The sequence below is a fragment of the Melanerpes formicivorus genome, unplaced genomic scaffold (genome assembly GCF_026170545.1).
Source record: "Melanerpes formicivorus ecotype bairdi unplaced genomic scaffold, bMelFor1.0.p_v2 SCAF_21, whole genome shotgun sequence".
Taxonomy (NCBI): Eukaryota; Metazoa; Chordata; class Aves; order Piciformes; family Picidae; genus Melanerpes; species Melanerpes formicivorus.
In genome coordinates this window covers 3,646,807-3,661,691 of record NW_027142373.1, presented here as the reverse complement: position 1 = coordinate 3,661,691, position 14,885 = coordinate 3,646,807, and the positions used below count along the sequence as shown (strand labels likewise).

General features: G+C 41.0%; 1 protein-coding gene across 1 annotated transcript in view; it reads left to right on the top strand.

Annotated features, from left to right (window-relative positions):
- Positions 1-14,885, top strand: part of SMURF2 (SMAD specific E3 ubiquitin protein ligase 2) — a 60,435-nt gene that overhangs the window by 18,091 nt on the left and 27,459 nt on the right. The window contains exons 2-3 of the mRNA XM_068151097.1: positions 9,269-9,307; positions 11,508-11,616. Coding sequence (XP_068007198.1) covers positions 9,269-9,307; positions 11,508-11,616 — 148 coding nt within the window. The remainder of the gene's footprint in view (positions 1-9,268; positions 9,308-11,507; positions 11,617-14,885) is intronic.

Genomic DNA, 14,885 nt, shown 5'->3' with positions numbered 1-14,885 from the left:
AGTCCCAGAGCAGTAATTCTGAGTTGTTGAGATACGGATTTCTAACTGACCATGCTTGTAAGCAGGTGCATGTGATCCTCTGAAATGAGTATAATTTTACATGCAGTATATTAAGGATTTAGCCTCTGGCTTGTGCTGAAGTTGAACTTGCAGAAATAGGTTTATGGGACAATGTAGAATTTTAACAATTATTAAAGGAAATTGTTGTTTAAAGTGCTTTTCTGGTACTAAAGGCATCCTAATGTGTATTCTAAAGGTTTGTTTTAAAGTTTTCTGCTTTGTGTTTGGATATCAGCCTAGCCGTAGTGCTTTTGGATGTCCTTTAGAACTAGTCTTGACTTTTATTATTATTAATTGTTTTTTCCCAACCTGTCAGATTGCTCTTTAGCAGCATTTTAAAAGTACATCAGTACTCCTGTATTGTTCTAACACCTATTCCACTTAAGACCGTTAGGATTGGTATGTGATTCTCAGTTTGCATTAGACTTAAGTTTGTCACTCTCAAAGAGTGCTGGAAATTAGTTTCCTACCAGTATGAGCCTCATGAGGTTCAACAAGGCCAAGTGCAAGGTCCTGCACCTGCGTCAGGACAATCACCACTGTCAGTACAGGCTGGAGGAGGATGTGGTAGAAAGCAGCCCTGCAGATAAAGGACTTAGGTGGGTGAGAAGCTGGACATGAGCCAACAGTGTGAGCTTGCAGCCCAGAAGGCAAATGACATCCTGAATCAAAAGGTGAATGGCAAGCAGATAAGAGAGGTGATTCTGCCACTCTACTCTGGTGACATCTCACCTGAGCTACTCCGGAGCCCTCATCACAAGAAGGACATGGACCTGATGGAGAGGTTCCAGAGGAGGGCCACGAAAATGATCAGAGGGCTGCAGCACCTCTGCTGTGAGGACAGGCTGAGTGTTTGCAATTAATCTAACCCTGCAGAGTATGCCTGAAATCAGCATCAGTTTGCCTGATGCCCTTGGGCTTCTCTGTGCATGGTGTCTGGCACCTTCATCTCAGCCTGCGCTGCTTCTGTGGTGGTCCCAGAAAAAGAAGAGGCTTTGGGGTGTCCAATGATGCTTTCAAGTCACTTATGTCTTCAGAGGATGCTGTTTGGATATTTAATTCTAGTAGCATTGCATCTGAGGTAAAGTATTGGGGTATGCCCTTCTCAAAAGGGCAAGCCAGTTTGTACTGATGCCACTTCAGAGCTCCATAGGTTGTTCTCAGTTCCTAATGCTTTAAGGGACTCCAAGTGGCTGTCAGTAAATGAAACAGAGCAGTCTCAAAGCAGGTGTTTCCGTATTTGCAAGGGAAAAAAAGCTTTTTTCAGTGTTTTGATTCTTTCCTTCTGAGAGTGCTTTGGGAAAATAACACTCCGACCAAATGATTAAGGTAAAGGTGGTGTTTCTGAAGACCTGAAGGGTGTTAGGATGTTATTTTGGTATCCTGATGGCAAACACTGCTTTGTAAAAAGTTGTGGGATTTTGTTTGTGTGGATTTTTTGTTTGGTTGGTTTTGTTTGATTGTTGTTTATGATTTTGTATTTTTTCCCTGAAGTAAATCCAGAACTGCAAAACAGAGTCAAGAGCAGGCAGTCTGCATTAAAATGAAAATATTGAGGGGCATATTTTGTTTAGAGAGCTGGAAACCTCCTTGGTAAGGAGCATACTTCACCAGTGGAAGTGCAGGTTGCCCTCAGAAAGGTAGTGCTTTTAATTCTCCCTCCTTCCAGCCATGTGCTTCTGCCACTTCCTTTGCATTAGGGCTGGGGATGGCGTGACTGTGGGCTAAGCCAAGGCAGCTCCTGGTGCCAATGGCAACCTAATCCATCTTCCCAGAAGGTTAATTTTCTGTTAAGCCAGTTCAGCTTCCTGATCTACCTTGCATCCATACGATTTCTAGACCTGATTGGAGCGAAGAACAGCTGCAATGCTCTTTATTGTTAGGTGCAATATGAAACCTTCCAGCTCCTGTTGATCACCGATGGTGGTTGGAATTATGGTCAGCTGCTGCATTATTTCATGTTTCAATGCCTTCTTTACCCTGAGCACCTGTAAAACCTCTGTTGGTTAGGTTTACCTGCCTCTGTGTGTCCCTTCTTGACAATAATTGATCACCGTCTGCTATGAATGCATGAATTTCATTAACTGAAAGTAAATTCTTAGTTTATGATCATGTTGTGTCACTTTGTTCATCTGCATTAAAAACACCTTTGAAAGGAAATGAAAATCTAAAGGAAATGAAAGCTTAAAAAAAAAAAATCTTCAGGGAGATTAGCTGTAAAATAAAATTTAATGTGAGTAGTTGGGATAAACAGTTTTAGTTCAAAACTGTAATTGAGAAAGTTACTACCTCACCAGCTGTATTTGCAAATCTGTATGGCTTTATTTACAGCTCTTTGTTCCATGAGTAGTTGAAGACCTCCTGGTTTATATCTTCCCGCATGGGAATTCAGGCAGGTCCAAGGAGGGGATGCAAGCAGAGAAGTACAAGTTTTTGGGTAGTGTGCCAACAGTGGAAGAAAACAGTAGGAATTTGTTAGAAACGTTTAGAGTATGGAGCTCTCCTGCTGGAACCTGTGCCTGGGGTGCTGTGCTTGCCTGTCATTTTTCTGAAAGAAACCAATTTATGGAGAGCTTTACGTGATGTGGAGATGCTCCTTGTGTCATCCATAGGTTCCAACACCCCACGCAATCTCAGGGTCCCAGGGGCCACCATCCAGCGGTGAGCAGGGGTGTGTGTGCGCCTTCATTTGTCTCCCTCCCTCGCCCTCCCCCAAGCAGGCTCATTCCAATCAGCAGTGTAATTGGAATGCAACCACAGTCTGGAGGAGGAAGGGGAATTTTTGGCAAGGAGAGGCAGAGCAGTTGGGAGCTTTATTCAGATTAAAGCATAGACGACCATTCATTATCAGTACAACACGCATTAGCAACAGCACAGCATTGTATTTCTACAGCTGGGACTTATTTTAGTGATTGTATTGCACTGTGTATTACATGCAAACCACTGGGATCTGATCACAAAAAGCAATGCTAATGGCTTTCATTAAAAGATGGTGTTTCAGTAGGGGGAAGAAAGGCTTGTCTTCAAAATGAACTATTGTGGTAAAAAGTGATAGGGAGCTTGTCCTTCTCCTGGCTATCCCATGTGTTGCCTGTGTTCTGGAACAGGCATATTCTCTGGGATGAAAACCCTTGGGGAAAGAAGAAAACCAACAGGAGTAGTAATGTTAAAAGTGTTGGTTGGGTTCAGAAGGCTGAACTAGTGATGACATGTGGAAAGCCAGAAGATTAGTAAATGTAATCTTAGCTTTGGACCCAGTCCTTCCCTCTCTAAACTCAGGGCTGCCTGTTGACACAGTGCTGGGTGGTTACAGATGTCTGAGGTGAGGTGGGGATGTATTTTCTTAGTAAGTCACGTAACTGAGTTGTAAGAGTGCAGAGTGTATGTTTCCTCCTGCAGCTTCAGCTGGTATGCTTGCTTCCAGGGACATGTATTATTGCTTTTAATATTCTTAGCTGCCTCCCCCTATCTTTTACTGATACAGTATTGACATCTCTCCAATATAAACATTAACAAATTATTTACTTAAGATAACCTAAGCAGTAGTACTTTTTAATAAGAAATTTTAAACCCAATATATTTCTGTTGTGATCATCTACAACTGGAGGCCTGAGGAGCTCATGTTGCTGGGTGTAAATGCATTTTAACCTTGTTTGTCATAAATCAAGAGAGACATTTTAACAGGTGAATGAGAGTGTATAAACATACAGGTATCACAGCACTAACTCAGACTTGTGAGGTAAAGCAGTGTCATTCCTGTTCTGTAGGTGTGAAGGACTGCGGTGTCCAGTTGGCTATAAGCAGTTTGGTAGAGATTGCATGAGCAGTTTGCTGTAGGTTTGGAATACAAGATTAGTACCCTTAAATGTCCAAGTTCCTTGAATTCATATAATGTTTTCTTAGTGTTACCTTCCTCAACATTCATTCTAGGCCTGTTATTCAGCCACTGAAGGTGAACAGGGTCATCCAGGGCTCTTGGATCATATCTAAGATGTGATGATTCTGTAAAGTCTCATGAAACTTTATCACTTTGTAGGCAGCTTGCAGTGGAAAGGAATGCAATGTCACTCTTCATGTTCTTTGTGTTCATAGAGTCATAGAATGGTTTAGGTTGAAAGGGACCTTGAAGATAATCCAGTTCCAAATGCCCTGCCATGGCAGGGACACCTTCCACTAGCCCAGGTTGCTCAAGGCTTCAACCAACCTGGTCTTGAACATCTCCCTGGGCAACCTGTTCTAGTGTCTCACCACCTTCACTCTAAAGAATTTTTCCTAATCTCTGGTCTAAATCTGCACTCCTCTCCCTGTCCTCCCTCTCACTGTATCACTACAAGGCCTTGTAAAAAGTCCCTTTCTGGCTTTCTTGTAGGCCCCTTTCAGGTACTGGAAAGCCTCTCTAAGGTCTCCCCAGAGCCCTTTTTTGTCTGGGTGAAACAGCCCCAAGTCTCTCAGCCTGTCCCCATAGGGAAGGTTCTCCATCCCTCTGATCATCTTTGTGTCAAGCTCTTCAGTAGCAAGCAAAGATTAAGAAGGTTCAGAAAATGCAGTAAATATTTATTTTCTGTAAAACCACATTTTCAATAATCATAGAACTTTTCAATTTTATATTTATGTTTTGGTGGGCTTGACCTGGTATTTCACTTCCTTCTATAAGTACATGTAAGTTTTAACAGCTAGCACATAAAGTGGTTTACAGGAATCTGGAAATAATGAAATATTTTACATTTGTTTGCAATAGTTAAATTGTTTTTCACTAAACCATTCTTTGTCAGTCACTGGAGTAATAAATCAGAACAAGGACATTGGCAAACCCTGTTCACACAGCTCCTCTTTTCGTCTGTTTGAGGTTGCTATGTAGCAAAGCAGTCATAGAAGGAGACCAGGTAGCTTCTAATATGCTCTTTTCATGTTTCTCAGCTGACCTGAGTAGCATATGGTAGGATGAGATCACAGGGTGTGATAGGAAGACACTAGATGAATGTATAGTGTGTAAAAGCGCTGTGCGTGTTTGTCTTGGCATGTATGTGTTGTTCCCTTATGTTGGAATATTAATGTGCTCTTTTCTGTAGACTACCCAGGAAGTCTGTAATAAATACAAACCATAGCAATCCCCTGACTCACTGATACTTCCTAAGAAATACTTCTCTGCATATGTGTACTAGAGGCTGTTAATGCATTTTGATGATGCACCTACAGTACAATGCTCCCCCTTCCCTTTCCCTTTTCAAACCAATGTAAATACACCCAGGCACTGGCTCCTATTCCAGTGTCTGAAAACCTTCAGTGCCAGCTGAAAGAGCTTAACTTGTTGTTGTTAAATAAATTAATGAAAAATAGTTTAAAACACACATATTATGGAATGGCTTAGGTTGGAAGTGACCTCAGAGGTCATCTGCCACAGGCAGGGATGCCTCTCAACTAGACTCAGCTGCTTAAGGCCTCATCCAACCTGGCCTTGAACACCCCCAAGGAGGAGGCAGCCACAACCTCCTTGGGCAGCCTGTTCCAGAGTCTCACCATTTTCATAGTGAAGAACTTCTTCCTAAATATGCAGTCTAACCCTGCTTTCCCTCAGCTGCAAACGATTCCCCCTTGTCCTGTCTCAGACACCCTGATGACAAGTCCCTCTGCAGCCTTCCTGTAGCATCCCTTCAGATATTGGAAGGCAGCTCTAAGGTCATATAACAAATAACCTCCAGTGCCCTTTTGCCTCTAGGGGAGCTACTAGTGGTGCAGCTGTGTAGGTCTGACAATGATGTGGGTTTGGGTCCAGAACCATCAGTAATTTCACTTGGCTTTGCCAAGGAAAAGAAATCTTGCTGGGGTTCTTTCCAGGTTTTGAATCTTTAGCTCAAATTTGACATAGTATAGGGATCTCAAAGATAATTAAGTCCCCTGGGTTTTATGAGAATCATTGCCTGGATAAAGAGGAGACCCTGAGAGTGACCTGAAATGAGAGGGGAAAAAAGCTGCAGTGAGAGATCCTATGTTGTGAGACCACTATAGAGTCTGCGTGGGAGGGAGTCTGTCTAAAAGCCTTACTGGTGGGAAAAGCCTCAGCTGTAGCTTTCAGTCAACCATAAAACATAAATCCATAGGAAACCAAACTTCCTTAGTTTTTATTCTCAAGGAACTATTAATCAGTTGGTTATCAGAATCCTCAGAATAGGTTTTAATGCAGTGTTGAAACTGTTAGAGAAGTGGAGCATAAACTCTGGTACTTTTCCCACCAGTGGGAGAAGTTCTTGTCCAAGGCAAGTCCTGATTAGAGCTCTGTGTGTGGAAGAAGATTGTTCACTTAGAATTGAGCTGGTCCTCCCAGGACTGGGCTTTTCCACCTAGGAATATCTGGCAGAGTTGTTGTTGTTAATGGAAGATTTCTCGGCATCTCTTCTGTTTTGTTAACCTGACAAAGCCAGAGAGGGTTGACATTTTACTTTCCTTTTAAATGTGGTTGCTAGAGAAGGAGATCTTGAGCCAAAAATACTCTTGTTTGTTCACTCGTGGCTAATTGGTGGGGAAATGGTTATTAGCCTTATGTCTTGTGTGCCAAATCTCATAAAATCGAGACTTTGGGTAAATTGTGCTGGCAGGCTTGCTTAATATTTTGAAAAGTAGTGCCTATAATTAGCTAACCTTGCAATTTCTTTCCCAAAAGATTTGTCAAGCCTCTTATTTTGGACATAATACAATTCAGGAATGTACCGAGTGGCTTGCTGTGCTTTAGAAGAATTTTGACTTAATTGTTGGATTTAAAGCCTTCAGCTTCACTCAACACTGTGTTTCTTGTAACAGGTGAAATTGTGCAGATGGTGTTACTTTTGAGACAGGAGTCATCTATATAAGCAGCTCTTTTACTTGAGGTTTTTCACCACTAGATGAAAGGTGGCTGGTGATCAGTAACCTGTTACAGTTCTGGGGCAAGTGGTGTCTGTTGGCAGCTCAGGCTGAGGATATTCTTGATCTAATAGAATCTTAAGGAACTGCAGAAGCATTTTTTTTAGAAGTTTGTCTTCTTATCCATTTCCTTAAATGCCTTTTAAGCTGTTACCACTTTGTATGGGTCTAGTAGACTTTAAATTGCTGGGCACGTGGGAGGCTTTAGGAACTGTGGATTTTTATGACACCATCCTAAGGACTTCATTGAACGCTTTGAGGAGCACACGGTGATGTGATAGTCTGTTTCCTATGCATGCCTCAACTCCAGGTATCAGAAATACCTAAAATGTTTCTTCTTCATTAGCATTTTACTACTGCTGACTGTTTACTGTGGAATTACTGGCTGAAAATCCCTTAAACAGAGCTCTGCTTTAGGATTACCATTATGCCTTTGACTGGAGAAAAATATTTTTCTTACCTTTAGCATCTTTAAAAGAATCCCAACTAATAACAACCTGGAACCAGGCAATTAATTTTTATTTTCAGGTTAACAGTATGGTTATTAGCACCCCTTGCATCAAACTAATCTGCTGAAGCTTTCCTGGGAGCTTGTATCTACCTCTCCTGAGGTATATGTCAGCGTGCAAGTCATTGTTTAATGACAATCTGTGGACATGAATAAGTGTCCCCTTCTGTTTTATGGAGGACCAAAGCTTATTAGACCTGAGTAGCATTTTTAGCTAGGCTTTACAGTGCTGAATTCCCATGGAAAGCAATTTAATTGAAATCAGTGTCTTTATGATCATAAAAATGGGGAAAACATTAATTCTATTGTTTCAGACTAATGTGTAACTTTGTGCCAGCCAGGTTGGATGGGGCTTTGAGCAAGTTGGTTTAGTGGGAGGTGTCCCTGCCTGTGACAGTGGGGTTGGAACTAGATGACCTTTAAGGTTCCTTCCAGCCCAAACCTTTCTATGCAGATCTCTGTTGGGTGGTGTTTCTTTGCCCTGATTCTGGAAATTTCCATGAGGATGCTCATGGATCACCTCCACTTATGCCGTTTTGGGCACACTGTAAAAGAAATTGGAGAACCAGAGCCCAGCAGGATCAGTTGGAGGATATTCTATACGGGAAGGCATGACCAGTTTGTTTTGGTTCTAGGTGATGCCTGTGGGATGTGATTATTGGATGTACTTTTTTGTCTTTGCATTTCCTGGTTGTAATAAATATTGGTGATGTAATAGAAAGAATATCCAAGGGAATAATTTACTGAGGAGTCTTCTGCAGCATCATTTCCAACCAAATACCTCTTCCTCTTTTGTACAATTTTTTTATTGTGCTAGCTGTGGGAATTTATGCTTCCACTCAAGACCAAGAATCCTTTTGTTTTATCAGTAAATATTTTAATGTTTCATAGGGGAATCTAATATTTCCTGCTTACTAAACCTGTGCTAATAGATAAGCACATGCAATTGAACAGTGGGTGCATTCTGTGAGAAGTCTTCTCTGTGTACCTTGGCTTCTTTATAGGAGAGTTGTCCTCTTTGACCTTTTATTTATTGATTTAAAATGTGTGCTTGATTTATTTACTCTATTCTCATGTGAGATTATTTGTTTCTCTCTTTGGTATTTTTAGTTGACAAATGCAAATGTTCTTCCCTTTTTAATTTAAACCAAAAAAAAAAAAAAAAAAAAAAAGAGCCTGAAACAATTATAAGTTTCTACAAATAAAACATATCTTTGAGGCCATCAAAACTCTGGCTTTAGAAGTTAGTTTGCTCCACCCAAATGTTTTTCAGGTAAAAGCTTTTAGTTACCACGTAAGATAACAGAAAAGCCTGGACTGTCTCATATGCTTTGCTGCTCTGTAGAACTGACATCAGGTCCTGGTCATGTACCACCCCTGATTTTATTAGCACAAATGTTTGTGCCACTGATGAGTGAGAACAGGTCCAGTTCCCTCACTAGGTAAACAGAGAGTTGGCAAAACCATTGGCGGGGGGGGCGGGAATAACTGTTCATGAAACTCTTGCCTGAGGAATCCTCCACCATATCACTTCCACTGTAATCTGCCTGCAGGTAAATTGCCAGAAAGATGACACTTCTGCCTCATCTTTCAGGAGGTATTTTACATCCCAACATAAACGCTGTTGTAGCACAATTCAGTTATGTTCATTCGTTTAATTTTGAGCAGGATTTTCTGGAATGCTGAACAGGTAAGGTAACTGTTTGGGGTTGTTTGTTTGTTTTTTTTAAGTTGAGAATCAGCATCTTAATTTTGTATTTCTCTTCTCTTTTTTCTCTTTTTTTTTTTTTTTTTTTCTTACAGTACTGTGTGCAAAAAACTTGGTGAAAAAGGATTTTTTCCGTAAGTAGATGTTAAAATTTATATAGAGATGGGATAAATCTTACGCGGGTTCTGGACATTCAGCGTCTGCACATGATTCTTATGTGGAGATATTTGCATTAAGGGGGCTGGAGGCTTTGATTTTTTGCATTTATTTCAAAGTTTCTCATTTTTTCCTAGTGTCACAGATTCATAATAAAATCACTGACACTATTTTTTCAGGCACGTTACATCCTAAATTCAATTAGTGCCATGTTTATTAAAATGTTTTCCCAATCAGAACGTTTTGTCCAGCAAACAGGGGTACATGCTAACTCCTGTCATAATAGTCAGTTTCTCTGGAATGATATTTTAATGAATTTTAATAATGTGAAAGATGAGGGGAGGGATGAAGGAGGCAGAAATGAATGTCACTCGCTTTGGAGGCCAATAACAGATCACGCACAGATCACCTGCCTGCCATCTCCCCAGATGGGAGTAGGAAGAATTGGGAAGTTCAGACCTGAAGTTTGGAAACAGCTTGGAAAAATAGATGCTGCCAAATTTTGTTGTCACTTATGATACTTCCTAAACTTGCTTTATATCTAGGAGTTTGTATTGATTGCAAGTTTTCTGGTATTTAACAGTTTAATGACATCTAAAAAGCTGTGGAAGGACTACTTACAAAGGTGTGTGGGGCATTGGACAAGGGACAATGCTGTTAAACTAGAGCAGGGCAGATATACATTGGACATTAGGAAGAAGTTCTTTACTATGGTGGTGGTGGGACACTGGAACAGATTGCCCAGGGAGGTGGTAGATTTCTCATCCCTGGAGACATTCGAGGTCAGGCTTGATGGGGCTCTGAGCAGCCTGATTAATTGGAAATGTTCCTTCTTACTGCAGGAGGGTTGGACAAGTTGACTTCTAGAGGTCCCTTCTAACCCAGTGCATTCTGTGGTTCTAAAAACCCCTCAAGATCTGAATTCTGTGCTGCATTTCTGTCCTGAAGCGCAAATGCCACAAGGTCCTATTACTCCCCTTCCCCAGATGCTTTGCCTTTGTCCCCATGTGCTTTGTCCTGAGCTGCTCTGCTGCTTGACTGGCTCCATCATGAGTCACCTGAGGGAGCAGAACTGGTACAAAACGTGAGCTACAGAAGGTGTGAATAATGTTTTGCCACCTTTAGTTCCTTCAGCTGACTCACTGGGCACTGGGATGAAGGAAAGAATTAGTATGAGGGGAGAAGGGGTGGGACCACATGGCTTAGGGGCACTAGTGGTAGGACCATCCCTTTTAGTGGCAGTTAATAGTGATTACAGTTCAGTTAATTGTAGGCTGCTCTTGTCCTGCTGCTTTGCCATCCTCAGCTATGTAGCCCAGGATCATCTTTGTATTGACTTTTGTTGTCAGCTGAGCTGAGTGGTTTTGAGGTACAGAGCTAACAGAAAATTAAATCAATAGTTAAGACAAAACAAAGTGGAGCTCAAAAGTGAGAATAATCTGCAATAGGTGGTTTCCTATACTAGAGTAGCAACCTGACCCATGATTATAATTAATCTGAATATAAAAAAATAAGTAAATCTGTTTTTTCTGTCTCTAGCTGAATTCTTTGTATACTGAGAATTTACACAGTCCTGAAGATTACATTAAGATATTAAGATATTTTTCCCCAAAAGTCTTTGACTTGCACAACTTTGTCTATCTCAGTGTAGTAAATTGCTGATGGAACTGTTTTCTGTGCTCAGTGTGTCATGTTATTCCCATACATTAAATATGCCTCTCGTGGATTAATAAAAGGCAACTGCAAATAGAAAAGCAGTGTGCTGATATAGGACTTGAAAGCAGGGTGATGCATTTGCTGGTTCTCACAGAATCACAGAATGTTAGGGGTTGGAAGGGACCTCAAAAGATCATCTAGTCCAATCCCCCTGCCAGAGCAGGATTACCTAGAGCAGGTCACACAGAAACAAAGCCAGGCAGGTTTGGAATGTCTTCAGAGAAGGAAACACAACCTCTCTGGGCAGCCTGCTCCAGGGCTCTGTCACCCTCACAGTGAAAAAGGTTTTCCAGATGTTCCTGTGGAACCTTCTCTGCTCCAGCTTGCACCCAGTGCCCTTGGTCCTATCATTGGACATCACTGAGCAGAGTCTGGCTCTGTCCTCCCAACACGCATCCCTTGTGTATCCAAAACATGAAGTCATTAATGGCGGTTGTTTGTTTTTCCTTTTTCTCCTCTTAGGACTTCCTGATCCATTTGCTAAGGTTGTGGTGGACGGTTCTGGCCAATGCCATTCTACAGACACTGTGAAGAATACACTTGACCCAAAATGGAATCAGCATTATGACCTGTAGGTGGTAACAATGATAACCAAAGGTTTGAAGTGAAAACCTCTAACGTACACAGACATGATCAGATATTCATGATTCTGTTCTATTTACAGCTTGCAAAATAGCCCAGAGCTTATTAGTTTGAGTGAAAAATCCATGTGTCAAAATGGACAAAATCTAAACACTATACTTGATTTTGTAGTGGTGATGTCCACAGTGTGCTTTACCTGTGCTATAGCATTATTTTAGTGTAATATTTTCATGTTAACACTTGTGTAAAATGAAACAAATCACTGACAATATTTCCCTCAAACTCCTTTTCATGCTCTCTGTTTCAGTGCTGTGCTGTCTTCTGTGTGCCTTTTATTCCATTTTGTTTCTTTTTGTCATCTGTCACTAATGTTCTCACTATAAACCATTAGATTATTGCCATCACCTGGGCATCATTCAGTGCTTTTGAACAATATAGTGTGGCAGGTAGATGTTGCAGTTTTCCTCTGTCATTCCAAAGCATAGAATATTCTGTGTAAGTTATTAAAGCTTTTATTTATTTATACATAGGTTTCCTTGTGTTTGTGAAAGCTTTGTTATTCCTCTCCTTTATCCTTACATTCTTTATTATTTTCCTTGGGATGCAAGATGAGGAAGAGGAGTGAACAGTTTTGTCTCGTATTCTTTCTTTCTAAGGCTTTGTTCTGATCTCTTAACTTTTCCCATGGCTCCATTCTCTGTCTGTTGTATGAGAAATTGTTTGAGCTGTGAATATCACCAAAAGTAGAGTGCTGGTAGTTCCCTGCATCTTCCCCAGTATCCACCAGTCCTGTCCTGGTGTTTGAAGTGCTGTGGTGACAGCACAAGTAGGCAGTTGACAGGAATGGGTTACAAGGGATGGTAGGTGCTCTGTGAGCCAGTGACTGGAGAAGAGAAGGAGCAGAGGATGTGGGAAATGAGAGAAGTTAATATGCAATGAGGGTAATGGAAAGAAGTAGTAAGATCTTCAGGAAAAATTCCTTTCTGGTTATAATTTTCAAGGAGTTTTGACATCATTTTATAGAAGAACTCATGCTTGCATCTGGATACTGTAGCTGTCTTAGCTTTGAAGTGAGACTTTGACTGCAGACCACATCATATTATAAAAAGCAGAGATAGAAATGAAGTTTCTGGAAGAATATTTTGCTTGGGCAGATACTGATTATCCTAAGGAATTTAGACCTGTGTGAAACTTGTGTGTGTGGTTATTTCTTTAATTTTATTCTAGTTTTTGGGAAGATCCCTAAACCCCTAGGTTTTGGTTAGTTAGGATATTATTTTCAATATCAGTTACTTGTAGAGAATACTGCTTTGCTTGATTCTGGCAGTTGAATTCCCTCTTGACACAGCATCAGCATTTGTAATCCAAAGGGAGTATCAGCATTATGTCAGGCCTTGTGATTTGGAGAGAATTTCTCCTCAATATTTTCTTCATAATAATGTATCTTCTTTATTGTTTCCCCTGTTACTCTTTACTCTGTGGAAATGCTTCCATTTATAAACATCAGCCACTTAGTTCCTACTTAAAACAGCAATAAAAGATTAGTTCTCTTAGATACAGCTTCTTAACACCTGAAGGGATGCTACAGGAAGGCTGCAGAGGGACTTTTCATAAGGATGTCTAGAGACAGGACAAGGGCGAATGGTTTGAAGCTGAGGCAGAGCAGGGTTAAATTGAATCTTAGGAAGAAGTTCTTCAGTACAAGGGTGGTGAAACTCTAGAGTAGGCTGCCCAGGGAGGTTGTGGCTGCCTCCTCCTTGGGGGTGTTCAAGGCCAGGTTGGATGAGGCCTTGAGCAGCTGAGTCTAGTTGAGAGGTGTCCCTGCCCATGGTGGGAAGTTTGGAGTAGGTGATTTCTGACATCCCTTCCAACCTAAACCATTGTAGGATTTATAAACATAATACATAGTCTGCAGTTCTTATTTAAACCAACAATAAAATATGAGTACTCTTTGGTACAACTACTCACTGCCTGGCTTTTATTTTTAGGTAACTTAAACCTGACACTTACACCCAGAGTCAGGTGCCAGCTTTTCATCTATACCACATACTAGGAAAATTTACTTTAGGGGTGAAAAAAAAAAACAAAACCTAGAAAAATAAATAGGAATAGCAGTTGTCCTACTACTAAACACCTGAAGCAAACTTCATAGATTACAGGAGTTAATCTTTCTTGTCATCTTTTGAAAATAGGGTTTTTAAACATCCTAATGTTTACCCTAACAACACAGCATTGCATGGGAACACTAGTCTCTGCCTTATGACGCTTCCACTGCTACAGGAAATGCTTTGCACACCAAGCATAACAGATGGAGACTTGGTGGCAGCTTGCCTGCTCCTGCCACCACGTAGCATAGGAAATCCACCAGAGCAAGGTGCATTATGGAGGATTTTTAAAAGGAAAAATCTGCCTTTTTTTTTTTCCCCCTCTACCCTGAAGATTTGTGTCAGGTTTTAAATAATCTAAGGTGCAGTAAAACTGTCTCTTAGCTGTGTTGTGTTGATCAAAGCATCCCCAGCCTGGAATTTATAGAACAGGTTAACACTGCTGCTAATTAACAGTCTCCGATCATGTGATGGCATATGCAAATGGCACAGTAAGATGGATCTGTTGTGATGTATTTGTGCAATAATGACTGAATTAAATTGCTAACTCCAAGGGAATTCTGTGACTTGTTAACCCAATTCAGCATAATAGATACTCTGTTCTGTAAGGTCTGTAAGAAAGAGTTGTCAAGAACAAAAAAAGGGTTTTGCTTTTGCCTTACGTCAGGCTTCATTCAGATCTTGGCATGAAAGGAAGCAGCTGAAGTAGTTAGTTGCTTAGATTCCACAGTCTAGATGGGTGTGTGTAACGGGAGGGGGGAATCTGGGAGGCTTTCCAGAAAGAAATTGCCAAATAGTTGCTGTCTGGATGCAGTTTAATGTCAGTAAAATACCATGTTTGCCCTGGATCTATTCCCCTTCCTTATTTTCAGTCTTGTTTGTGTTTTCCTTGTTGTTGAGGCCTTTCCTCAAAGCTTTCAGTAACCAGACATACACATTTACAGGCTTTCTCACATTCAGAACACTTAAACACCTCCTACACCAGCAGTTCTGGAACTTAACTAATCACCTTTTTCTCTTCCTTTCCTCTCTCTTGTTCTGTGAGGGCTTAGTTCTCTCCTACAGTCTTCCCACCTCACCTGTGCCCTTGAGGCACAGCAACTCCTATGGTCTGTTTCTCTCTAAAAGCTCTAGTACCTTTATCTCCACCAAA